The sequence below is a fragment of the Ursus maritimus genome, unplaced genomic scaffold (assembly GCF_017311325.1).
Source record: "Ursus maritimus isolate PB19 unplaced genomic scaffold, ASM1731132v1 scaffold_13, whole genome shotgun sequence".
Classification (NCBI taxonomy): Eukaryota; Metazoa; Chordata; class Mammalia; order Carnivora; family Ursidae; genus Ursus; species Ursus maritimus.
Window position 1 is genome coordinate 62,483,178 of NW_024423675.1, and position 25,489 is coordinate 62,508,666.

At 46.2% G+C, this 25,489-nt stretch overlaps 2 protein-coding genes and 2 non-coding genes across 4 annotated transcripts; 1 reads left to right on the plus strand and 3 right to left on the minus strand.

Moving 5' to 3' along the window:
* The first annotated feature begins 1,532 nt into the window (after positions 1 to 1,532).
* Positions 1,533 to 14,523, plus strand: ACAT2 (acetyl-CoA acetyltransferase 2). Its single transcript, XM_040628023.1, has 9 exons — positions 1,533 to 1,687; positions 2,203 to 2,337; positions 5,063 to 5,244; positions 6,740 to 6,857; positions 11,229 to 11,372; positions 12,202 to 12,324; positions 12,929 to 13,083; positions 13,601 to 13,711; positions 14,126 to 14,523. Exons 1-9 carry the CDS (start codon positions 1,633 to 1,635, stop codon positions 14,294 to 14,296), a joined length of 1,194 nt encoding a protein of 397 aa, XP_040483957.1. The 5' UTR covers positions 1,533 to 1,632; the 3' UTR covers positions 14,297 to 14,523.
* TCP1 (t-complex 1) lies at positions 14,434 to 25,402 on the minus strand. Its single transcript, XM_008688494.2, has 12 exons — positions 25,184 to 25,402; positions 24,317 to 24,402; positions 23,994 to 24,122; positions 21,570 to 21,667; positions 21,076 to 21,186; positions 20,587 to 20,768; positions 20,073 to 20,199; positions 16,698 to 16,873; positions 16,186 to 16,309; positions 15,685 to 15,877; positions 15,411 to 15,574; positions 14,434 to 14,733 (listed from the first exon to the last, which is right to left on the minus strand). Exons 1-12 carry the CDS (start codon positions 25,245 to 25,247, stop codon positions 14,517 to 14,519), a joined length of 1,671 nt encoding a protein of 556 aa, XP_008686716.1. The 5' UTR covers positions 25,248 to 25,402; the 3' UTR covers positions 14,434 to 14,516.
* On the minus strand, positions 15,996 to 16,124 carry LOC121102349. Its single transcript, XR_005834466.1, has one exon. It is a non-coding gene; the product is annotated as a small nucleolar RNA SNORA20 (small nucleolar RNA).
* Positions 21,276 to 21,415, minus strand: LOC121102351. The gene has a single exon (XR_005834468.1). It is a non-coding gene; the product is annotated as a small nucleolar RNA SNORA29 (small nucleolar RNA).
* Positions 25,403 to 25,489: the final 87 nt, after the last annotated feature.

Here is a 25,489-nt window from a genome sequence, read left to right on the forward strand (position 1 = left end):
TGCCCATGGCTAAGATTGATTAATTAGCATAAGACGGATGTTGGGAATCAATCACTATAACTGGATCTATGGAAAGAGGCGAAAAGCATTAAGTCTAAAAGCCGTGATATTCCAGCTACCGCCGATTACACCTCCTCCTGCCCCTCGGTGTTTACCCTTTACTCAAACACACCTTGCCACTATTGATGATGATTGTTCAATGTTAATTATTCAAAAAAATTTTAAGAGCTTTAAATTTTTTCTAAGACTTACTTGAGAGCACGTAGGCACGCGTGAGCAGGGGGAGGGGCAGAGGGAGAATTTCAACAAGACGATCCGCTTTCTTGGATCCCAACTTGAACTCAGTCTCACAACCCTGACATAATGACCTGAGTCGAGACCAAGAGTCAGATGCTTAACCAATTGAACCATTCAGGCACCCCTAAAGATTTTATTTTCAAATACTCTCTACCCTTAATGTAGGGCCCAAACTGATAACCCTGAGACTGAGTTGCACGCTCTGCCAGCAGAGCCGCCCCAATTATTACTCAAATACTTATTTCCATGTCTGTGGCTGACTCTACTCTCTATATGGGGTCTTATGCAGCCCTTGGGGATTGTTAAAGCTTTTGGATAATATCATGAGATTTCATTAATATTTATTAATGCATTAAGTCCCTACTGTGGGTCCAACACTGCCCTGAGGGCTAGAGGGAAGATGAAGCAAGAGCTCTCTCTGGAAACCTAGACTACTCTGTGGGGTGTGTCCAGGAGAAAACACCCAAACCTGAGGCTGAAAAGTGGGTGGGGGGAGGGGGTGGATATTAAGGTCCTAGATAGCTCTGAAAAATTCTGAGCTTTGCCGGGTAAGAGATAGGAAGTCATAAAAGGGTTTGAAACACAAGAGAGGCCCAACTTGTTATATGCACCCGGTTCTTGCAGATTCTCCAAACTGTTACCTGGAGGAAATCCTTTTGGTCTGTAGGATTAAGACACTCCGACTCCTCACACATCAGCGCTGGAGCTGATCTGCCAGCATAATTATAAGGCAAGTGGTGCCAACCCCACAGGAAGGCACGCAGAAGGGTTTGCCCAGAGGAGAACCAAGTTAACCCCTAGTGAACGGATTATCATTGGCACCCAGGCCAAACGGAGAGGAGCTTTGGAAGCCACAAGAGCAGAAGCACACAAAAGAACCGCCCGCAGGCCTGCAGCTGTCAGGATTCGTACCCACATTCTCGCCTTTGGGATTCGAGTCCTGGGCTGAACGTGGGGTACTATTCTGTCACCCCCACTTTTCAATGACTCGAAAAACACAAAGTTCAAAAAAAGCCACCCCTGCCCCCCAAAACAAAAACGTCAAGACAAACTACAACTCGGGTGTTCGAATAAGGGTCTGAGATGGCGGGGGGGTGTGTCTCGGCCGGGGGCCTGCGGGTACACGGGCCCGCTCCCTGCCTCGGCCCTCTCACGGCCGACCTCACCCCCTCGCGCCCAGCCGTCGCGCCTGCTCACTGGCGCCTGCGGAGACGGAGGCGGGGCAGCCTATGGCTCCGCCCCCCCGGCGCGGCCTGTAAGCGGCTGAGCAAGGCTTTGCCTCACTCGCCCGCAGCGCCCGGCCGGCAGCAGGTGGAGAAGTGCTCGTGCGGCAGGATGAATGCAGGCTCTGATCCCGTGGTCATCGTCTCGGCGGCGCGGACCGCCATAGGTAAGTGGGCGGTGGCGGCTCAGCCGGGGGGACCCCGGAACCCCTGGGATCCCCTGCATCCCGACACCCCGCGCCTTCCCGGACCCCTCGGCCGGCAGCCCCTCCCCGCTCCGCTTCGCCTGCTCTGATTGGATCCCCGGGTAGAACCACCGTGCCGTTGTGCTCCCCCATTGGCTGGCGAAGGTATGCGCTCTCTTTCGAGTCCTCTGGTTGGCCCGCTCCTGGAGGAACCATGTCAGCCCTGTGGCCGCAGGGGCGGGGTCCCTGGGTGGTCCGAGCTGGGCCGCGCTGGTGAATGGAGGATTTCTGCGAATTGCCTGCCGGTGCTTAGCCGTGTAAAGATTTCAAAGCCCGTGGGCGCGCGAGACAGTCGACCCCTTTTGTTAAGGAAGCGTGGGCCGAGCCCATCTGCTGGCGCTTGGGAAATGGATGGGTGGGTTTCTCGCGGGTCCGTCCCGACCCCAGGCAAGCCGCGCTGGGTGCCCTCATCGCCCCCGTCCTCCCTTCTGTCCTAGGCTCCTTCAATGGTGCCTTAGCCACCGTCCCTGTCCATGACCTGGGCTCAGCTGTCATCAAAGAAGTCCTGAAGAGAGCCGCTGTGGCTCCCGAAGAGGTGTCGGAGGTCATATTTGGACACGTTTTGGCAGCAGGTAACTCTTGAGAGATCCCGGCGCAGGTCAGGTTCATCCGAAGCAGCCCATCAACACCCCGTCACACCTCCCGCTCCCGAAACTGAAGTTCTTAACTCCGGAGATCTGCTCACGGAGTCCCCTCTGTTGGGATTCTTCGGGTCGCCCCCCTGCCAAGCTTCACACCCCGCGACTTTCCTGGGCGTTTCCTAGACTAGACCGCCGTCCTCCACTGACTTTTCATTCTTTAGAACCGGGCCCAGCCTCACCCACAGGAGAGTCTACACAGCCCTGCATATGCCCCTGATGTGTCCCACAGTCAACAAAAATGTATGAATTCCTCCTGTGTGCCCTGCACTGTGCTAAGTGCTGGGGATAGGGCTCCAAAACACTGGTAAGGGCCTTGCCCCGGGCCCCATAAGGCTCACTTCCCGTTCCTCACAGAGCTCTCATTCCCTGGATGGGCGAGTAAGTGACCCCAGTGCTCCAGTCTCACTTCTGGTTCCCACTGAGTTTATAGACCAGTGACCACTGACAATTCCTAGTTAGTTATTAATAACTAGATTCATGCTCAGTCAGCATAAATTCTAATTGTTCCTAGTATTAATTGGTAATGCCCAGTCACAACCAACTTTTGTCCTTACCCTATCTGAGACCTGGCCTGTTTTTTGGTATATTCACTTTATAAGGTTGTAGTTCCAATTCCTGATTCTCCTTTCTCAGATTGTCCTTAGCGGCCATAAAGTTGGAGCCTACCACTTTCTCATGACTCTCAAGGTCTTTAATATATGTAATATTCTCAGACTGGCTGCCTTCAGCCCGCATCCTCCTTCCTTCCCAGACCCACGATTCACACTTACTCGGTTGCCATAGGGTCCGTCATGCTGGTTTCTCTGTTAGCTCTTCCGCATCTGTCCTCTCTAGTGTCTCCACATAATTATAATACAAATACCAGCTACGTTCATTGAGGGCCTGCTGAATGCTGGGCCTTTAAAGCACTGTGCTTAGTGCTTCCACTGCTTCATTGAATCCTGTCAGTAAGTCCATTGCATCATATTATCTCCATTTTGCAAATAAGTAAATGAGATTTTGAGGGGCACAGTTTGAAGTGCAGCTAGTATTTGAGCCCTCATCTGTCCTACTCCTTAAAGCTAGGTACCCTCCACAATCCTGTAAAAATATTGCTCCGGGCACTGTTCTTTCCCCTAGGGATAAGCAGTGTTCATATCAGGTAGAAATCCTCTTTCTCATGGAGCATATTCTGCTAAATGCCAGGCTGTTAGTTAGTTATGTGTAACACTCATTTCTTCATCCTGAAGATGGGGGTTATGGATAAACACATACTATTTTTATGTAGGAGTTATTTACTTTAAATGCATATGTAATTAATTATAGCTTCAAAAGCAGGAGCCTTAATATTGTCCTTTTTATTAACTAGCATGCTGTGAGTTTAATTCAGAGGTATTTTGATTCTTTTTTTTTAAAGATTTATTTATTTGAGAGAGAGAGAGAGAGAGTCTGTGCATGAGCAGGGGAAGGGGCAGAGGAAGAGAGAATCTTCAAGCAGACTCCTCGCTGAGCTCGGAGCTTGCCCTGGGGTTCAACCCCAGGACCCCGAGATCATGACCTGAGCTGGAATCAAGAGCCGACCACCTACCTGACTGAGCCACTCAGGCGGCCCTCATTCTGTCTTTTTAATAATTTTTCCTGTGTCTGTTTTTGGCCTCAGTCTCAAGGCTACCAGTCTAATCCCAGATAAAGAACATTGTGATGAATATAATCTCTAAATTTTTGTCTGTGACCCATTTGCTAGTTTTTGCTAACAAACTCACTGAGGAAAGGTGGTAGGTATGGGTATATCTGAAATTGGCAACGGAGTGACCACTGTATAAATGTAGATTCCGGGGCGCCTGGGTGGCTCAGTCGTTAAATGTCTGGCTTGGGCTCGCGTCCTGATCCCAGGGTCCTGGGATTGAGCCCCGCATCAGGTTCCCTGCTCAGCGGGAAGCCTGCTTCTCCTTGTCCCACTTCCCCTGCTTGTGTTCCCTCTCTAGCTGTCTCTCTCTGTCAAATAAATAACTAAAATCTTAAAAAAAAAAAAAAATAGATCCTTCGATAATAGACAATGGGTACTGAGAATATTTTGAGACTTTCACCTCCATTCCATTCTGTGCTACAGTTATGTGTATGGTGTATTTCTTCCCATTCCCTGAGGGAAGCCCTCACAGTTGAATTACAGAAAGGTATTTGTCAGTTCTGATTTGTACATGTCTTGTTACGTAACCAGTTAACCGTGTGTGATGAATATCAAGGAAGGGAAGAGGTTTTCCTCTTTAAGTAACCCTCTTACCGTGCCAGGTGTCCTAAGCCATGATCATGGAAGCACATAGCCCTAGTTAGAAAAATGAATAATGCCCAAGTTCTGCCCTGTGTTGAGAAGAGAGTGTGCTTATTCAAGCCCTGTTGAAAGATCACCAGAAGAACGTTTCCCTCTTATGAAATTAATAACTTCCCTGTGGAAAAGAAAGCTTATATCCAGAAGCACAGGATAATCTGTATTTAGGGGCTAGACTGGCACGTATAGAGTGGACACAGGTCTTTTTCTGTCTGGTTGGGAGTGTGGCTTGGTTCAGCTTGACTGGGAAGTGACAGGAACCCAGTTGTTGATCTGATTTCTGTGCCCTTTCATCTAAAAGTTTTGTCCTTCTCTTTGATTGCTGATAAGTCTCTGTGTTCCCTCTGCCAGGTTGTGGGCAGAATCCTGTTCGACAAGCCAGTGTGGGTGCAGGGATCCCTTACTCTGTTCCAGCATGGAGCTGCCAGATGGTCTGTGGGTCAGGCCTGAAAGCCGTGTGTCTTGCAGCCCAGTCAATAGGGATAGGAGACTCCAGCATTGTGGTTGCAGGAGGCATGGAAAGTATGAGCAAGGTAAGGCCTCTGGAGAGATGGCTGCCGCTGACCTCTCACTAACACACTCATGTCCGTGCCATAGCGGAGTAAACGAACTCATATCAGAGCCGAAACCAAACACGCACAGAAAAAATGGATTCAACCTTGATCCCTGTCTGGGTGGTTTTATTTATTTATTTTTAAAGATTTTGTTTATTCATTTGAGAGAGAGAGAGTGGGGGGAGGGAGGGACAAAAGGAGAGGGAGAAGCAGGCTCCCCACTGAGCAGGGAGCCTGACACAGGGCTTGATCCTAGGACTTTGGACTTTGGGATCGAGACCTGAACCGAAGGCAGACACTTAACCCACTGAGCCACCCAGGCGCCCCTCTACCTGGTTGTTAATTCGTCTTCCAAGTTGCATGGGAATCCGGGTGCTAGAAAAAGCCTGTCAACCCGTGTGATTGGAACAGAATACATTTTTTTCTAAAATGTTACCAAACCCTAAAATATTTCTTGAATTAAACCTATAACATTAGTCAGTTGGTTTCCTTCATCTCAAATTTTTTTCTCGTTGTGGGGGAAAGTAAATAACAGATGTTTTCACTTACTGTCCTGCACTTGACAAGGAGGACCCCAGGGACCCAATTTGGTTGACCCTTTGGAAGCATAGAATGTGGAAAAGAGGACCAGGCGGGATTTGTTTCACCAAGGTCCATCCCGCAAATTGGCATGGCAGTGAAAAGGAAAAAGTGTATCCCCTGCTTCCTACAGGAAGTTCAGGGTGTGACCCGGGGATCCCTTAGACAGAGGCCGATTCTGCCCAGCAGTTGCTGAGGCCCAGGAGGAGGTAAGTTGAATGTAGCAAACAGGGTTGGAGTGATTCTGATGGGACTATACTAGCGTCTGTGTGGTATTTCACAAGGCGCTTTTATACATCAGTCACAACAGCCCTGAGAGGGTAGGGGGTATCATTCCCAATTTACAGATCAGGACACTGAGGCCCAGAGCTAGAATTCAAATGCAGATCTTCTGACTCCAAGTGTTTCCATTCAATTATAGCTGCTATTGAATTGGTAGGAGTTAAGAAGATCCCCACCCAGAAATCCCTTCCCATTAGTTAATTAGGCAACCTGATTATTCTCACTAGAGGCATTATGTCTTTTCTCAAAATAAGTGACACACTGTTAGTATCATTTATGCCTGTAGATGAGCTCCTCATTTAACAGATAACTAGTTGCCTCTTTGGAAAGAATAAATGAGGTCTTTAAGGAAATAGGACACAGAATGGAGAGATTTGGTGGTAAATGGAAATAGGTAGGAGAGGAACAGCTTCTCAGGAGTAGGCAGGGTAGAGTAGTCTGCTGGTTCCAGGGGTCTTCATGCCCCAGACCCTGGGTGGGGGAGAGGATGGGCCAGAACTGGGGAGAAGGGTCACAGGGGGGTAGGTGAAGGCTGAGGAGCCACTGGGTAGTTTTGAGTGGGATCCTAAGGAGAGGACTGGTGTCCTAAGTCCGTTTGTATTCCTTGTACCAGGCTCCTCACTTCATTCATTTGAGGGCAGGAGTCAAGATTGGGGAAGTGCCCCTGGCCGACAGCATACTCTGTGACGGGCTTACCGACGCGTTCCACAGCTATCACATGGGCATCACAGGTAAGGCTTACACAGGTGAGGCAGACAGACCACATGCAGAAAGGTTCACAAAGATCCTATGGTCATCCGCTTGGCAAGTGCTTTCCTCTTGAATGGCAGGGACCATGTCCTGCTCATTCTGCCTCACTGATGGCAGGGGCTCCTTCCGCTTGGATGAGCCCAGCTGAGGAAATAGCATGTCCCCTCCGTGACTCCTTGACCGGCACAGAAGGTTAGAGGCGGGTGGGGCTTCAGAGCTCTGAGCAATCTCCCGTTTTACCGTCGGAAGAAACCAGGGCCCATGAACTGAGGTTCTGTGGCCGAGGCAGTATCAGAGGCGAACGGGTACTTCTTTTTTTTTTTTTTTTAAAGATTTTATTTATTTATTTGACAGAGATAGAGACAGCCAGCGAGAGAGGGAACACAAGCAGGGGGAGTGGGAGAGGAAGAAGCAGGCTCCCAGCGGAGGAGCCTGATGTGGGGCTCGATCCCATAACGCTGGGATCACGCCCTGAGCCGAAGGCAGACGCTTAACGACTGAGCCACCCAGGCGCCCCCGAACGGGTACTTCTGATGCCCCATGCCGCCTTCTTTGTGCTGTCTGACCCGGTCTGCCTTAGTCGCCTGTGGCTCAGGGCTACCGGCGGAGCAGCCAGAAAGTCAAACGAGCTCCTGTCTTTCCCACGTTGAGAACGTAAAGCTCAAGCACAGAAGGGACATTTCATGTTAGAGTTGAAGAAACAAGCCCTGCAAGGTTACACACGCTTGTTTAAATGTATGTGGCAATGGCTCTGGGTCTAGGAGAAGTAGAAATCAGACAGGAGTCAGATGAGAAAGTAGGGGAAAGAGCAAGATTCTAAGCAGAGAGAATAGTGCGTGTCAAGGCAGAGGCCAAGCGGCGTGGAGGCATGGGGAGCAGTGAGAAGCTAAGGCGTCTTGGGCACCGCGGGCACGAGTGGCAGCAGGGACGGCTGGAGAGTGTGGCCACAGCATGGCAGCCTCTGTGTGTGCCCGGCCGGGGTCTTACTGGTCGTCGAGTCCGGGCCAGAGGTTCGTAAAGTGTGATACGACAGCCAACTGTCTCAACATCACCGGAGCCTGTCACTGAAAATCCCAGCTCCCGAGTCCTTTTTGAGGTGTTATGGACTGAATTAGGACCTTCCAAAGGTCCCATGTTGAAGCCCAAACCCCAGGACCTCAGAACATGACTGTATTTGGAGTTAGGGCCTTTTAAGGAGTGATTACATGAAAACAAGGCCTTTACGGCGGCCCCTAATGCTGTCTAACTGGCGTCCTTGGAAGAAGAGGACGAAGTATGGGAGATGTGCCCGGGAGAAAGATCACGTGTGGACCTGGCTAGAAGGTGGCTGGGAGCGAGGCCTCAGGAGAAAACAGACCTGCTCACACCCTGCTCAGGGACTTCTATTCTCCACAATAGGAAAAAATAAATTTCTGTTGCTTTAAAAAAAAAAAAAATTTAGTCTATGATGTAGTAATTAGTAAAGACTAGACTCCCTAATGTAGACAAATATAAAATTGGTTAAAATGTATCAAGCTACTGTTTTCAAATATCAACCAACAATCATGTAAGACTGAGATTCCCTTTTTTTTTTTTTACCTTGCTGGGGCCCTTATTCATGAGGACCTTCCAGAACCTTCCATATTTCCATTTGAGGCTCAGCCCCCGTCACCCCACAGCTCAGCCTCCTGCAGGCTTCTGGTGGGGAATATCTAGAACAATCCAAATTAGCATCCACCCCACACCCCCCTTCTCTCTGGCTCTAGACAAAGGCTGTCACTCTGGGGAAGGTCCTGCGTGTTCTCCGCAGTGGCGTAGGATCTCCAGTGGGCTTGGCCTCAGGAGCAGGTTGTGGGGGACAGTTGCCAGGAACCGCCATCTCACTGGCTGCTCTCCCTCTCTTGCTGGTACCTCCTGTGCCCCTGGAGGGCTGGCTCCAACAAGGGCAGGTGCATCCCTTCCACACAAGTCAGCACCCGGGCCTTCCCCACGGAGCCTCGTCTGATGCCTAGCAGCTCTTTCCTCCTGTCAGCCTTGGGCAACCCTCCCTTCTAGACTTATATGGAGGAACATGTCCTTCGAGTTCCCCAAGGACAAGGTACTGGCAGTCCACCTGGGCTTGGGCCGGCTCCACCAACTTGGCGCAGACCAGGATCCTGTGCTCTTGGATCTGTGCTGAGCCCCCAGGGTTGCTCAGGATTGAGTCATGTCACAGAGCCCCAGCCTGCCCAGTGTTCTCAGTGTGTCCACGTCCGGATCTTGGCTCGGGGAAGTAATAGACCCCAGGTTTGGGCAGCATCCGAAATAGTTGAGAGGGATGTTTGAAGGTTCCTGTCAGGGCACTGGGGCCTCGGGTTCCCTCTTTTCGCAGGATCCCATGATGAGGGAGGGGTGGGTCAGCAGAGCACCTCGCTTGCACCCCCAGGGCAATTTCTTGCCCTTCTGGGGTCCCCTCCCCAGGGCCCACTCTGGGGCTCCCCTGGATGAGAGTGGGGGACTCCCCCACACCAGCCCCAACTCTACCTCAAATGCAGTCAGTCATAAGATTGAGATTCTCTCTCTCTCTCTCTCTTTTTTTTTAAAGTAGGCTCCATGCGCAGTGTGGAGCCCAGTATGGGGCTTAAACTCTTGACCCTGAGATCAAGACCTGAGCTGAGATTAAGAGTTGGATGTTTAACGACTGAGCTACCCAGGCGCCCCGAGATCCTTGAAAGAAGGGAAAACTCCACTATCCCTGATTTTCTACCTGGGGGGATGGTGGCCATTGAACTAGGGAGGCAGAGGTCAGAGTTTGGAGCTGCTGAGATGCCTGGAGTTTGTGGGGAGAGTACTGGAAAGAAGAGAGCTAGAAAAGGAGCTCCAGAAATCTCCATAAGGGTCCCCTTGACTCTTGGGTCAGCTACTCGGCTATGCATGTGCTGCCCATGTGCCACAGATCTCACTGCAGAGACGGCTCCCAGTGTCCCCTCCAAGAACAACTACAAAGCAAATAAGGGCTTAGAGCACATGGGGACATGTCAAAGGGACCCAGGAGCCAGTTTAAAGGACTCTCACTGCCCGAGTCTTGAACAATTTGAGCCTCACAATAAATAATGACAATAATGGGTTATATGACTTACTAAATGAAGTGAAAATATTTGAGTCCATAGTGATGTCAAGACGATAAATGGGGAGAGGGAAAAGCTCTTTATAGTGGATGCCAGTTACCACGTACAGAGGAAGGTCGGAGTTGGAAAATCATGAATGTGCAAAGTAGCGGGTGAAATTGGATGATGAAGACGACGTGTATTCATAATGTCAAAATAACTTCCCATAACTTCCTGATAACTTATAAATGGAGGGGTGCCTGGGGGGGCTCAGTCGGTGAGACGTCTGCCTTCAGCTCAGGTCATGATCCCAGGGTCCTGGGGTCGAGTCCCCCATCTGCTCGGCGGGGAGTCTGCTTCTCCCTCTGCCGTTCCCCCTGTTTGTGCTCTCTCTCGCTTGCTAGCTCTCAAATAAATAAATAAAATCTTTATAAAAAAATTGTAAATGGAGAAGTACTAACTTCACATTGTAGAGACACTTTCACCAAGTGATCAAAGCTCACACCACCTGAGATAAACTGATACCACAAGTATCCTGATAAGAGTCACAGAGAAGGTCATGTCAGTGGGTACCCGCTTCTCTGCAAAATCTTAATCTTGAGGAAACCTCAAACCTAAATTGGAGATGTTTGATAAAAAAACTGGCCTCTGCTCTTCAAAAGTATCAAAGTGAAGAAACACAAAGATAGTGTGAGGAACTTCTCTCAATAAAGAGACTAAAGACACCGACAGTGAAGTGCCGGGCGTGATCCTGGACCGAACGTACAAATTAGCCTCAAGGACATCACTGCGGCGCAAGGTGAAACTTGAATATGGGCCAAGAGTGAGATCATGGGATCGTGTCAGTGTTACCGTTCCCGATTTTGGGAGCTGTGCTTATGTACGAAAATGGCCGTTTGGGGGAAATACATAGCGAAATTAAAATGTAAGGAGAAAGAGGCATGATTATAACTTTCTCAGATGGTTCGGAGAGAGAATGATGAAGTAAGTGGGGGCAAAAATATCAACAGTTGGCGAGTCTGCATAAAGGCCATTTCTGAAAGTTTGCAGTTACATGGAAAGGAGAAGAGAAGGAGGGAAGCAAAGAGAAAGAAAGTGACTTCTTACGAGGCACTGCAGCCTTCCCGAATTCGTGGGCAGCGGGAGGCCGGGCAGCTGCAGAGCTGGCTCAGCCCGACAGCGGGCCTGCTGGTATGGGGGGGCGGGGGGCAGGGCTTGCTTACAGGTGGAAAGCCAGTTCCTGAAAATGTTTGTCTTTTGCTTTATTATTATGATTTTCTTTCACAGCTGAAAATGTAGCCAAAAAATGGCAAGTGAGTAGAGAAGATCAGGACAAGTTTGCGGTTCTGTCCCAGAACAGGACAGAAAGTGCACAGAAAGCTGGCTATTTTGACAAAGAGATTATACCAGTTTTTGTATCTTCTAGAAAAGGTGAGTATATAGATCGTAATGGTTTGATAGGCAAGAGTAGGCAAAAAATAATATACAGGAATGTTTATACATTGTGTCTTGTCTTTCAGGTTGCAAAGGAAAAATTGATCTTGGATATGTCTGAAAATGGTGGGGCGGGGGCCATGTTTATGCGGTGCTGGAGGGTGAAGAACATGGGACACTGTGTGAGCACTGAGCACTCCGGGTCCCAGAGTGTCCACACCGTTCTGTAGATAGAGCAGGTTTTGTGTGAGAAACCGGAACATTGGCTCTTGGTTGTTGGGAGGCAACGGCTGACCTTTTGCCCCTACAGGCTAAATCTCCTCAGAAGTGAACTTCCATAACTTCCTATATGTAGCTGTATACATCTCGTATTTCTTGAGGGTGCACGTTTTTGGGTCCTTTGCTGTTATCTGATATGGAATGCTCTGGTCAAAGAGCTGTTACTGATAACTGTTCCATGACCCATAACTGACATTGCTTACATCCAGCCCTTATGAGATTGGCTTTGACGTTCCCTCATCCCGTCGGTTGTAACCAGCTCAGTCCTACACCCCACGTCTTAGCAACCTTTTGCACGAAGAACTGCCTTCCTCAGAAAGGGCTGTGGATGTGGAAAACACTCAGAGTATCTCACGAGGACAGTGCTTAGATGTTTGAACATGGAACTTTTAATATGTGCACTTTCCTGTTGGAGTGAAAGTATTTTGTAATAAACCTTCTTTCCAAATCTGAAGCCTCACATATCATGTCTGAGGACTCCCCCATTCCTAGCACTCTCACTGCCATCTCTGTATTAATCTTGGTTAACTCATTTTCCTTTGTTCAGGTCTTACTGAAGTGAAAACAGATGAGTTTCCTCGCCATGGGAGCAACATGGAAGCCGTATCGAAGTTGAAGCCTTACTTTCTTACGGATGGAACAGGAACAGTCACCCCAGCTAATGCTTCAGGTTCGATTTCCTGAAGGGCAGTTGGGGGAATACCGTCTTCTGCTAGGTCTACCAAATTCATGCCTTTTTCATTTCATTAATTCCTTATGCACATATTGGGGGATGCTAAGATCTTTAGTATCTTGAAGGGAAGATGTAGTTTCTCTGTATTTGATCGTCACTTAGCATCGCCGTATTTTCGACTTAACCTATATATTAAAGAATGGATTTGACTTCCCGACATCCTAACTAGACATACAGATGAAAAAGCAAATTAGGGAACACAGAGTTTCATCTTCTACCTCGGTGCTTGTCCAAAACCAGAAACTCCCAATGCCTTATGTGAGAGCAAGGCTATTTCTTCCCTTTGTTTTCATTACTCTTCCCTCCCCCAGTCTTTTAATCTGTCCACTTTTCTCGGTTAGAATGTTCTGTGGTCAATTATGTCATATTACCAAACTTAGAATTTCTAATTACACTGTAAAATAGGAGTTATGGCAAATGACTTTGCCAAGATGTATTAAGAATAATTGAACACGTGTCTTCAGGTGTTAGAGAAAGTAGACACGGGTACAGAACTCAAGTTAATGAGCATTTCAGAACTGAAGACGTTCCTGTTTTACAGGAATAAATGACGGGGCCGCGGCTGTGGTGCTTATGAAGAAGTCCGAGGCTGCTAATCGAGGGCTCACACCGTTAGCACAGATCGTTTCCTGGTCACAAGTAGGTGTGGAGCCTTCCATTATGGGGACAGGACCAATTCCAGCGATAAAGCAAGCTGTGAGTTTCATTCTGAATGTTAGCACCTGTTCTTTGTTGGTAGAACAAACCTCTTTGGGACCAGACCAACACCCTGTAATTCCCTTTGCAGTTCCGCCTTCTGAAGTCTTGGCTCAGATCCTCTCTACTTCCAAATGCCAAGGATGAGCTTGTTTCTTCCTATCAGATTTCAGTTGCTGTTTCCCTTGTACGAGTCTTCCTGTTGGCCTTCAACGAGCTTATGTAGTTGTATCTCGCCTTCCCTACCACAGAGAACAGCCAAGAACATTCGGATCACATGCTTTTTAGCAGAACTGATAAACCACCTAGGTCATCTCACCGACACTTTAAACATGTTACTGCTTCAGAACTTTTAGAATCCAGAGGGATGTTTTATCCATAATGTCTTAGAATTGGTATTACTTGGTTCATGTAGGACCCCTTAAGAGATCCTTCAGTATCATGTAGTATATTGTTCTAGTATCTTTAAGATTCCACCTGGGTTTTTAGACCTCTGTTCCATTAATTTTTCCCTTAGGTTGCAAAAGCAGGTTGGTCCCTGGAGGATGTGGACATATTTGAGATCAACGAAGCCTTTGCAGCCCTCTCTGTTGCAATAACTAAAGAACTTGGATTAAACCCAGAGAAGGTAAACCTGAGCAGGCAGTCCTGAGGACAGCTTGCAAATGAACATTTGCAATGCAAACTTGATTGTAAATAGCAAAACCCAGGTACCCTAGCTCCACAGAGTCGCAGGTTTTGGCTGTCCTGTTACTGGGCAGACGCTGGGAAGCTCCTGCTGGGACTCAGGAGTTATTTAATTGCTTCCCAGGGCAAAACCCCTGGACTCTTATTTACTTCTGACACGAACAGAGCATTCTGACTCTTCTAAACTAGTAAGGTAGTCAGGGTGGATGTCACAGGGTATGAAGTTCCTAAGCATTTAAAACGAAAGTGGAATTTGAAAGGGTAGTTTACTGGTGTAACGTTGAAAGGGAAAAGATAGTTTAGGATTTTTATCCTGTGTCCACAGAATAAATTGTATGTATCTTTTGCCCCTTAGGTCAACATTCAAGGAGGGGCCATAGCCTTGGGCCATCCTCTCGGAGCGTCTGGCTGTCGGATTCTTGTTACCCTGTTACACACGATGGAGCGAAAGGGTGGCCGTCGCGGTGTCGCTGCACTGTGCATCGGGGGCGGGATGGGCATAGCGATGTGTGTTCAGAGAGGATGAAATTGCTTAACAATTCATCATGCCTAAACTAAACTGGAACCTAATCTCTTTTTAAACTAATAAGGTACTAAGTTACAGTATGTGAAATCACAGGACCAAAGTGAGTATGGAAACCATCTTTTGTAAGCAGCCAAGGCTTGACAGCTTGTTATTTTTTAATGTGTAATACTCGAACAAGAGAATTGCATCCAACATTGTTATAAATAAAAGAGAAAGCAGATCAGTCATCAAGGGCTCCCGAGTGAACGGCATCTTCGTAACCTCCATGCTTGTCCTCTTTGCTCTCGGGGTGTAATTTGATGAGATCATCAATTCGAAGAATGGTAATTGCAGCTTCTGTTGCAAACTTCAAACTCTTCACTTTCACTATGGTTGGTTCAAACACCCCTGCTTGTTTGTTGTCTCGAGGTTTACCATTAATCAAATCAAGACCAATCCTGCAATTTAGAAAAAAAAAAACTATTAAATCACTTCTTATATAATGTAGACCTATCCCATTCCAGCTCTTTAAATCTGGCCACTCCACTCAAATGTTCCCCTTGGGAAATGTTGGGACCTTATGGTAGACCCCTTAAGATGGCAGAAGCTGATTACAGGTAACAAGAAGTACTGAAGGAGTTGTAGAAAGGTTAGAGGACAGTAAAGATACTATTTCTAAACATCATTTAACATCTTAAACAGGGACTTCTTAAGATTCAGATCACCCCAGGGGCGCTTGGGTGGCACAGCGGTTAAGCGTCTGCCTTTGGCTCAGGGTGGGATCCCGGCATTATGGGATCGAGCCCCACATCAGGCTCCTCTGCTGTGAGCCTGCTTCTTCCTCTCCCACTCCCCGTCTCTATCTCATAAATAAATAAAAAATCTTAAAAAAAAAAAAAAAAAAGATTCAGATCACCCCAAACAATCCCCTCTCTGCCTCTTCAGGACCCTTGTATAGGTACAAGGGCTACCCAGAGAAGCATGAAGAGATGTGGGAATCAGAGGTGCTAACTCGAAATACACCCACGCTAATATAATCACTAGCTATCATCTTCCTTGAATTTAAAACAAAGCTGAACTAACACACAGGATAGACAGATGACCATGAAAAACGCAAGGGAACTGTAATGCTTACCATTTTAGATTTTTGCGTTCTGGGTTAACTTGAGCCTCGTTATGGAAAGCTCTTAACTTTGCAACCAGATCCGTGGAGTCTTGGGCAGCATTAACTGCCAGGGTGTTGGGAATAACAAGAAGAGATCTTGCAAACTCCGCAATAGCAAGCTGTTCCCGAGAGCCCTGAGGAGACAGACAATGAGCCGCGCAGGTCTCAGAGAAGGAACGTTAACCAAATGCCAAAGACGGTGTCCCGTGCCCTCTTGCAAACACACGTGATCGGACGTTCTTACCATGCTGGTCGCGTAGTTCTCAAGGTATATGGAAAGGGCTGCTTCCACAGCACCCCCGCCCGGAACCACGGATTTGGATTCCAAAACTCTCTTCACCACACAAAGAGCATCATGTAAAGAGCGCTCCATCTCGTCACACATGAAATCGTTTGCCCCACGTAAGATAATTGAGGCGGATGTACGGGCCTTAGTGCTATTGAAAAGATAAAAGTAGAATTCTTACATCAGTCCTTTTATAAAATAAAACTACACAGAAGTTCACTGTAAGCACCTTCACAGAACGCTGGTGACAGTTCGCTCAGACACAGAAGCAGTGTCCAGGCCGCGGAGGAGCGATGAGACGGTCACTCATCCCCATCTACCGCGGCCTAACGTTGCTCTCTCCCATGCGTATAACCGCTCCTAGCGCCGGAAGGCTAGAGCAGCAAATCAATGGGAAGGTGGGCTACTTGCACTCGTTAATAAAATCTGTACAGCTTCGGAACGGGGACAGCAGCTTACTTTTTGATCAAGATCAGCTCATCGTCGCAAATTCTCTCCTGTACCACCTCTTCTGCTTGTCCCAACATCGAAGCTTCAAAAGTTTCTTCTCCTTCCAAATTGGCCAGGGTTGACAGAACAGTTGCTATTAAAATAACGGCAAAGGTCTATAAACAGTCTTCCCATGAATGTTTTCATATCCTGTCTTAACTTCAGAAACATTTATGATAAAAGCAATGTATAGATGCAAATTTCCGGTTTACAGTTAGGCATCAGACAAACCACTGTCCTTTTATCCTAACATGGAACTATGTCATTCTGAGGTAAAAAAAATTCAGTAGGTTAAGAACCTCTCCAGTAACATGAAAAATGGCTCTGTAAGATGGATCTGTAGCACAGAGCATCAAGGGAGTAAGTAAAAATAAAAACTTTACGTTTTTGAAGCTGCTTAGTGAGGAGACTCCAACATCAAGAGACACACTGGTGTACATGCTACGTGACGCGCCGCGGCGGGGAGCCAGCGGAGGCCCTACCTCCAGAAGCTTTAGCGATGCGTTTAAGGTCCCTTTTTAAAACTCTTCGAACTGCCATAGCGCCTGTCTCCACAAAATACTTAAGACACATGTCGTCAATCCCACCAGTGGTTAGAATAACGTTGGCACCAGTAGCCAGGATCTTCTGGATCCGCTCCTTGGTGATATCGGATTCTCTACAGAGATAGGAAAAATTTGGGTAGTAACCCAAAGTTATCGTCTGTGTTGTTAATCTAGTTCTAACTTCCATTAAGTACGGTCCACAAAACACTGCATATTAATTACATCATTCTTTCCCTTCTTTGACCAAAATTTAAATTAATTGACAGAAAAATTCAAAAAATTTAAAATTATCACTTGTCTCCCCCACCCCAATGGGAGTTTCTAACCAAAAAAGAAAGGGGTCTTTCTTTAGGGGTCTGGCAGGGAAACACTGTCAACCATGCTCTGGAAAGGTGTTACTACGACAGGACGCAGAGATGGTGAGAGGCCAGACTCCAGCCTCCCAGGTGAGACAAGGAAAGCCTAAAGGTCTGGAGTTAAGAGGGGTGCAGCGCTGAAATGGCCAGAAGGACCAGAAAACGGAAAACCTTTTCGTAGGGATGCTAGAGTGTGGACCGTTAACAAGTTTAAGATTTTTAAATAAGAGTATTATCAAATCTGTGTCTTCCCCCGACGCGAGGATGGAGACTGCACTGGAAAGATGGAGGAGTGAGGCAAAGAGGTGGTAAGTGGAGAGCCTGATGAGAACAGATGGTCTGAACAGAAGTCTCAGTTTATGGCTGAGCTGATGGGGAGGGTCAGCCAAGGACTCCTGGAGTAAAAGGGTGCAGGATGTGAAAGAGCTCAGTTTCGAAAGGTGCATCTGAAGCCTCAGTGTTACTGAAGTGAGCCTGCCAGGAGGCGGGCAGACACAGGTCGGAAATCATAAGCAAGCTGTGGGGAAGGAAAACAGATGTGAAAAAGGCAAAATATGGATCAATGAAACCATCTCACTTACCATTCAAAGATTTTAAAGTAGAATGAATTAAGGATGAATCTCAAATTACCCTCCCTATGAATACTGAGCTACAAGCCACTGTGGGCAGGAGCTGCAACGCCAAGCACGTCCTTCAGGCTCCGCCTTCAGAGCTTACAGTCAGACAGACAGACAGACACACACACACACACACACACACACACACACACACACACACACGGCGCTAAGGCCCAGGAAGAGCAAGTACAGGGACTCACGGTGGAGCAGAATCTAGACCGAAGGAGAAACAAAAGCTGCTTTTATTTCTGACCAGCTGAAGAATAAGCAAAAAATTAACCCTCAAAACCAGTAGGCAGAGGGAAGAACATTACTAAGGACCACAGGGGTAAGAGTTTGGTGGATGCAAGCTCCAGGTGTGGTCAGACCACAGCGGAAAAAAAACAACAACATGTAAGAAATTAAAAAATCTACCCCAAAGCAATGTGAAACCTACAAAAAGCTCTGCTCTTGGAAGGGATGAGGTCAACATGGCTGCTGTATGGAAAATAGTCTGGGAGAGGGGACAAGAGTGAAACCCAGAGGCAGCCTGGGCAAGAGAATGGAAAGTAGATGAATTTGAGATTTAATGTGATGATAAAATCAAGTGGTTCTGGTGAGAGATTAGAAGAAAGGCATGAGGTAAAAAGAGGAGTTAAAGGTACTTCCTAGCTTTCTCCGAGGTCCTCATCACTAACACGGTGAAAGTGGATTTATGGGTACCACCCTAAGTTCAGTTTTAAACACTGACTTTGAGACGCACAAGAGGTGTTCATATGTGTTTGGACCTCAAAAGAAACAGATTTGGAAGTCTCCAGCACAGTAACCGTTTCGGAAGTCCTAGGAGTGACAAGATTTATCCTGGGGATGGCAGAGCAGACCCCGGGGCTGCCTAGGCAAACGGATACAGATGGGGCAGTCTCACAAAGCCGCTCCCCATCTCTCCAGTGTTTCAGGAAGGGAATAGTCACCAACTCGATAAAGGTCAAATGAAGATTCAAAGCGTCTAGTGAATTTTACACTAAGGACCACTAGTGACCTTAGTAAATGGTCCCCCACTGGAGAACAGAATAGAACTGAGAAGGAGATAAGAAATAAAGTATCAGAGAACAGTTTTTGTGTAAAAAAAACTTGGGACAGCCAGCTGTGAAGAAAGGGGGAAGGACAGGGAGTAAGCGGAGCAGGATGTGAGCAGAAGGTGTTTATTTCCGGTTAAGAGAGCTACAAAGTGACTGCAAGTGGAATTTAGAAAAGGAGTGACGAACAGAAGTAGCAACTGAAGATGCAGCTTGAGAACGCTTAACACTAGAGGGACTGGCCTTCGGGGAAAGAAAGGACAATTTGTTTATAGGGAAGAAAAAAAAGATCTAAAAGGTGAGAGCATGCCTGGCTCTTGGCAAAGATTTCTTGCAGGTTTGGGTCAGATACTGTTTTTTATTTTGTAACAAACCAACTAACCATTAAAAAAATATGTGAACGATATGGGTCACGTGGAAGCAGGCAGTCAAACCGAACTCTAGCTCTCGAGCGTGCTAACCAATCAATAACCACGTAGTATCCCCCAGCACCTGGTGCACCTCAGCATTCAACCAACACTATACTGCTTATCTGAGGGATTACATTCCTGGATAGATCTTTAATGTTCATCACGCATAAAATCAAAATTTACATAGAAGCTGTATCACCCGAATCTATCTTAAAACACCCAGTCACCACCATTTTCTAACTTTCCAGCAAAAGTCTGACTTAGGTTAAAAATTAATTTTTCGGGGTGCCTGGGTGACTCAGTCGGTTAAGCGTCTGCCTTTGACTCAGGTCGTGATCCCAGGGTCCTGGGATGGAGCCCCACATCGGGCTCCTTGCTCAGCGGGAAGCCTGCTTCTCCCTCTGCCTCTCCCCTATACTCATCCCCCCCATAAAGAAATGAAAATCTTAAAAAAAAAATAAACATGTTTTTAAAAAAATAAATTTTCAAGTCCTCCAAGACACCCACACTTAAATAATCCAGTTACATCATCACCATCCTCTGCTACCTAACAACTGGTTGATTACTTGCTGTTACCTAGGAAGTATAACATTCCTTGTTTTTATTTATTTTTTTTAAAGATTGCAGGAACACGGGGTGGGGGGGGGGCGCAGAGGGACAGGCAGACTCCCTGCTGAGTGCAGAGCCCATCATAGGGCTCCATCTCAGGACTGAGATCACAACCTGAGTCCAAGTCAGATGTTTAACGGACTGAGCCACCCACCCAGGTGCCCCACTCCTTGTTTTTAGTATACTTTTTTACTGTCACCTGCTCTAACAGAAGTATGATTTACAAACACCTCTTTCAAAGGTCAACAATAATCTCTCAACATACCTCTGTCTAATCTGGTCCAGTTTCTCAGGATCTGTAATAACCACCTGTACACCAAGCTTCATTTTTGTTTTCTGCAGGCTGAAGTCAAGGCAAGCTATTTTTGCATTAACTATTCTCTTGGTCATGCCTATAATTGAACATATTAAATTCCTTTGTAAGAACTGTAACAATGTTACATTTTATAAAATACAGCTATTCTTAAAGCATAATAAAAATAATAAATACTAAATTATACTATCTTTAAACATAGAAATTTACATTTTTATTACATTTAACCCTACAAACAGATTTTTATGGCCTCTACCACATGTACTTTCTTTAACTTGCATTTTTCCTAAGTTTTATGTGATGTTACACAAGCAAAACTGAAAACCTGGATGTACAATTTCCTTTTCCCCTGGGCTTTCCGAAAGCACAGGCAGTGCTCGTCTTGGCTAGCTCACCTAAGGGTGTATATAGTACACAGTCCACAGAAAGCAAATTTCAGCCTCTAGGATCAGACCCTAAGCCTTACCCTGGGATCCCACCACACAGTTGAGCGCGTAGCCATTGACGAGCATACTCTCCGTCTGACTTCTCCCGTGGGCCTTCAGAATATTAACGGAATTGACGGGGTAGCGAGGCTGGCCTCTTACGTCTGTGTATTTTACTGCAAGTACAGCATCTACTACCATATTGGCAAAGAAATCACCATTTCTAAGCCAAGAGTTAAGGAGAACAAGAGACATGGAATGGACAACAGGTGCACACAAAAATCAAGGGAATTCAAAGGCACTTCCTTTTAGCAATCTCATCAAAGAAACAGCATTAATCACGCCATCAAAATGCCGGAGTACTATTTATCATTGTTTGCAGTTCATTGTACTGTGACACTTTATTATTCTCGCTCCCCCTAGAAAAGGAAGGGAGCAAACAATTTCAATACAGTATCACTCAGCACAAAATCTAACCAAGATCTTACTTCTAAAAAAGGCTAAACTTGACTGAACCATCACAAGGATACATTCCAATGATTTTGGAAGACATGGATGTCTTAGCAGCATTGATCAGGCAATCTCTTCCCAGTTCATCTGTGTTAATAATTAGATTTTCACTGATGTATCGCACTGCCTCCCTGTTTGAAATGTGTGGGAGAAAACATTTTTATAAATTCACTACTCAAACTTTTTTGTTTTATCACAGTGTCAAAATGTCTTAGGCACCAATTTTCTGTTTGGCCATTTCATATAGGAGGAGGACACAAATAAATCCTCCCTCTTCAGATCATGGCAATTTTAATCTATCCCATAAGCATAGCCACCAAAATCTATTATTGGGAGAAAATGTGGTAGTCAAATGGGAAAAAGCACACTAGCGCTTCTTCTTACTTCAAGTATTACTATTAAAACAGCACTTTTTCCAAATAAAATTCAGTCATTAACAACATTTAAACACAAAACTGTTTACAATTATAACATCACATAATGTAAAATTTCCTCTGAATGCAAACAATCTTACTTGCAAGCAAGTCGATAGCCACTAATAACAGATGTGGGATGAATTTTCTGTTTGACTAGTTCATCTGCATTTTTAAGAAGTTCTGCTGCAATAATAACCTGTTGAGAAAACATTCATTGCTCTTAGTCCGAAAACATGTGCGATGCGTATGTGAAAACACTAAAATGACCCACTATTATCGACCACAATGCCGATGGTGAATAACTAGTTATTGGGAATCTGAGAAAAAAATTATTTGTACAGTTTTTCTTTTTTTGAGAGAAGAGAGAGAGAATCTTAAGATCGCCCAGCATGCAGCTGACATGGGGCTCGATCTCACAATCCTGAGATCATGACCTGAATCAATTAACAGACTACACCACCCAGGTACCCCGCACACAGTGTTTTATATGCAAATGGCCAAAGGCTGATTGGAGCCAAAAAACTGTTCTGGCTTACAAACCAGTTCTGTAGAACAACAGGAGAGAACTACACACACAACCGCTACCTTTACAGATTAGGTGCTCGACAGAAACCGGCTGAAGACTCCACCACTCCTATGATCTATACTACTTTAGATTATTACCTGGTTTACTTTAAAAATCATTCTTCTATGTGGTGCGCGCGCGTGTGCGTGCATACACATATATGGATATACATGCGTGTATATACATACAACGGAATATCAGTCATCAAAAAAAGGAAATCTTAGCATGTGCAAGGACATGGATGGAATCAAGAGGGTATTATGTTAAGCCAAATAAATCAATCAGAGAAAGACAATTATCCTATGATTTCACTAGTGGAATTTAAGAAACAATACAGGATCTTTGGGGAACGGAGGTTAAAACAAAGTAAGATGACAAAGAGAGGGAGACAAACCGTAAGAGACTCTTAATCATAGAAACAAACTGAGGGTTGCTGGAGGGGAGGTGGTGGAGGGATGGGGTAACTAGGTGATGGGCATTAAGGGGGGGCATGTGATGTAATGGGCAATGGATATTAGATGCAACTGATGAATCACTGAACTCTACCTCTGAAACTGATAATATGTTAGTTAACTGAATTTAAATAAAACAAAAAAATCATTCTTCGAAAGACATTAAAATACCAAAAGTCTGCTTCTGGGGAAATTATAATACTTTTTAAAATAATATTATAAACAAGTCACACAGACAAAAACCGTTTTTGTTATTTCAGAAAAGGTAGATTCTGTTCTTTGATGGTTTAAAGTTTCATCTAGAAATATAAACATTTTTTCTTTTTTAAAGATTTTATTTATTTGACAGAGAGAGACAGCGAGAGAGGGAACACAAGCAAGGGGAGTGTAAGAGGGAGAAACAGGCTTCCTGCCGAGCAGAGAGCCCGATGAGGGGCTCGACCCCAGGACCCTGGGATCATGAGCCCTGGGATCGTGACATGAGCCGAAGGCAGACACTTAAGGGCTGAGCCACCCAGGTGCCCCTAGAAATATAAACATTTTCTCCACAAACCACTGCCTGTTTCTTTAGAGCAAATTACTTATTCCTTATCAAATAACAGTGTTTCTATACTACAAAGCACACTAACCAGTTTGCTGGATGGTCTCAGAGAAGTTTGTATCATGTTATTGTTCAGGTTTACTTTCTTGCGCTCTCATTTTGAACTCACGAGATTGCCTATTAGCATTTAGTATAAATACATTTTTTTTTTTTTTTTAAAGCCAGTAACGTTCTTCCCCTAGCTAGTTATAAAGAGAAGATTTTTAGGAACTTCTAAGTTTCAGGTAGTGAGAGGAGAAAACAAAACTTTTTTTAACGAGGGGCTTGAACTCAGGACCCTGAGATCAAGACCTGACCTGGGATCAAGTCAGATGCTTAACTGACTGAGCCACCCACAGGTGACAAAGAAACAGAACTTAAAACAAAAAACCTCTGTATGTAATGTATAAATATTGTTGTAGCTAAAAAACTCATGAAACTTGTGATAATCCATATTTAAAATGAGTCAACTATATTATCTCTTAAATTTCTCTCCTTTAAATAGTACAAACTAGCAGTAAGTACTGATTTTCAACTTGTTTCTGAATTATTATCCCAGAAACAAATTTTCTCCACCTTAAGTATGTAACTTATTTCTGACTCAGAAACAAATGACTTACTTATGGCTTCACTTTGTCAAAGTTCAATTTTATTTATTTTATTATTTTTTTCTTTTATTTATTCATGTGAGAGCACAGGAGGGAAAGAGCAGGAGAGAGCGCATGAGTACTGGAGAGGGGCAGAGGGAGAAGCAGGCTCCCCACTGAACAGGGAGCCCGATGCGGGGCTCAATCCCAGGACCCCGAGATGATTACTTGAGCTGAAGGCAGACGCCCAACTGACTGAGCCACCCAGGTGCCCCTCAAAGTTCACTTTTAGGAAAACTACTAATCTACAGCCATCAATCAGGTGACAAACTACCTACCACTGAGGTGGTTCCATCTCCCACTTCTTTGTCTTGCAGATCAGCTAACTCACAAAGAACTTTAGCTGCAGGATGTTCAACCTCCAATAACTTCAGGATGGTTGCACCGTCATTAGTAATGGTTACATCCTAAGATTTGCAGGGAAGAAAAAAAACAACACAATCACCGGCAAACACAGGGCATCCTTTAAATTAACACAAACCCATTATCACCTTTACTACACCTTCCAATACCCCAGCATTTTGATAAAAACAGAGAATTCGCATAGCTAGATGTTTAAGCACTGTTATTTTCCTTTCAAGTAACAAACAGGTGTACTTACACCAATATCATCCACCAACATTTTATCCAAGCCAACTGGACCAAGAGAGCTCTTTACAATATTGGCAATGGAAGCCGCAGCCATAACTGCAGAAATGAAAAAAAAAAAAATTAAATCCACTGCTCCAAATGGCAGCCATCCCGGCTTATAGTAAATGACATCCAACAGCCTGCAGATTTTCCAAATCTACAAATCTATCCTAATTACTTAAAATAAGATGGACAGACATCGGTAACTTCAACGTGTACACGCCCTCAAAAGAGATTCAACAACAAATGTCTTAATTCGTATCGTTTGCTAGAATAAACTCATTTTAAGTACCACTCAGGCTAACGTTCAACTGAAATTTCCTCAACCAACTGCACCGTAAAAACCTGTCAGCGATGGGTAAGAATCGACCTGGACACGGAGTACCCGGCATCTACTACAGATTCTAACCAGTGGGGTGCAATGAGCAAGTCATCTGGATTGCGGCCATTCACTCATCAGTAACGCGAACAGTTAAGACTAGTCTTTCCTGCGTAATGGACCTAAAACCAGGCGCAAAGCTTGAGATACACGCTCATGCTGGTTAGAATCGGAACCAGGCTCAGGGCATCCGGACCAGAGGGGACTCGAGGCGTGACCGGCACGTGTCACTGGAGGAGCGGACTCTCCAGGCCCAAGAGCGCTTTTCCAGTTCCAGGGCCTGGGCATCCGCTGCCAACCACACGCAGCCGCCCCGCCTCGAAATGGCGAGACCCGCGCGGTCGGACCCCGGGCCCTCTCTCGGGAGAGAAAAGGAAGGAGCTGAGCCCGCAGCCGCGGCCCGAGCCGGGAGGGGGCCCGCACCGCCGTGGGCTCGGCCCAGGTCTCGTTCGCCCTTACCGTTCTGGGAGCGGATCGCCTCCCCAGTGCTGCGGTCTCCGAACACGGACAAAGGCCCTTCCATTTTCGCGGTGGGGTACTCGTCGAGTTTCACTCTCACCGCGGGCAACCAGCGTCTGCGTCCCTAAGCCCGGCGGCGGCCACAGCANCGGCGACGGCGGTTACGGCGTGGAACGGGCCCAAGCGAGGCCGCGGAGACTGCTGGGAACACCGCTCCCCCGACCCGGCCGCGGGGCAGGGCGGGAAAGAAAGAAGGGATGGGAGGGGGAGCGAAAAGTACTGAAGAGCAGGAAGTGAGGAGCCGGG

What these genes read in the sequence shown, in the direction of transcription:
- ACAT2 (XM_040628023.1), top strand. Translation starts at nt 1,633, where the DNA reads ATGAATGCAGGCTCTGATCCCGTGGTCATCGTCTCGGCGGCGCGGACC. An exon ending in TTCCAGCGATAAAGCAAGCT is followed by an intron (nt 13,084 to 13,600) that starts GTGAGTTTCATT and finishes TTTTTCCCTTAG; the next exon opens with GTTGCAAAAGCAGGTTGGTC. An exon ending in TTGGATTAAACCCAGAGAAG is followed by an intron (nt 13,712 to 14,125) that starts GTAAACCTGAGC and finishes TTTGCCCCTTAG; the next exon opens with GTCAACATTCAAGGAGGGGC.
- TCP1 (XM_008688494.2), bottom strand. Translation starts at nt 25,247, where the DNA reads ATGGAAGGGCCTTTGTCCGTGTTCGGAGACCGCAGCACTGGGGAGGCG. An exon ending in GGCTATCGACTTGCTTGCAA is followed by an intron (nt 21,187 to 21,569) that starts GTAAGATTGTTT and finishes CATTTCAAACAG; the next exon opens with GGAGGCAGTGCGATACATCA. An exon ending in GAGCTGATCTTGATCAAAAA is followed by an intron (nt 15,878 to 16,185) that starts GTAAGCTGCTGT and finishes TCTTTTCAATAG; the next exon opens with CACTAAGGCCCGTACATCCG.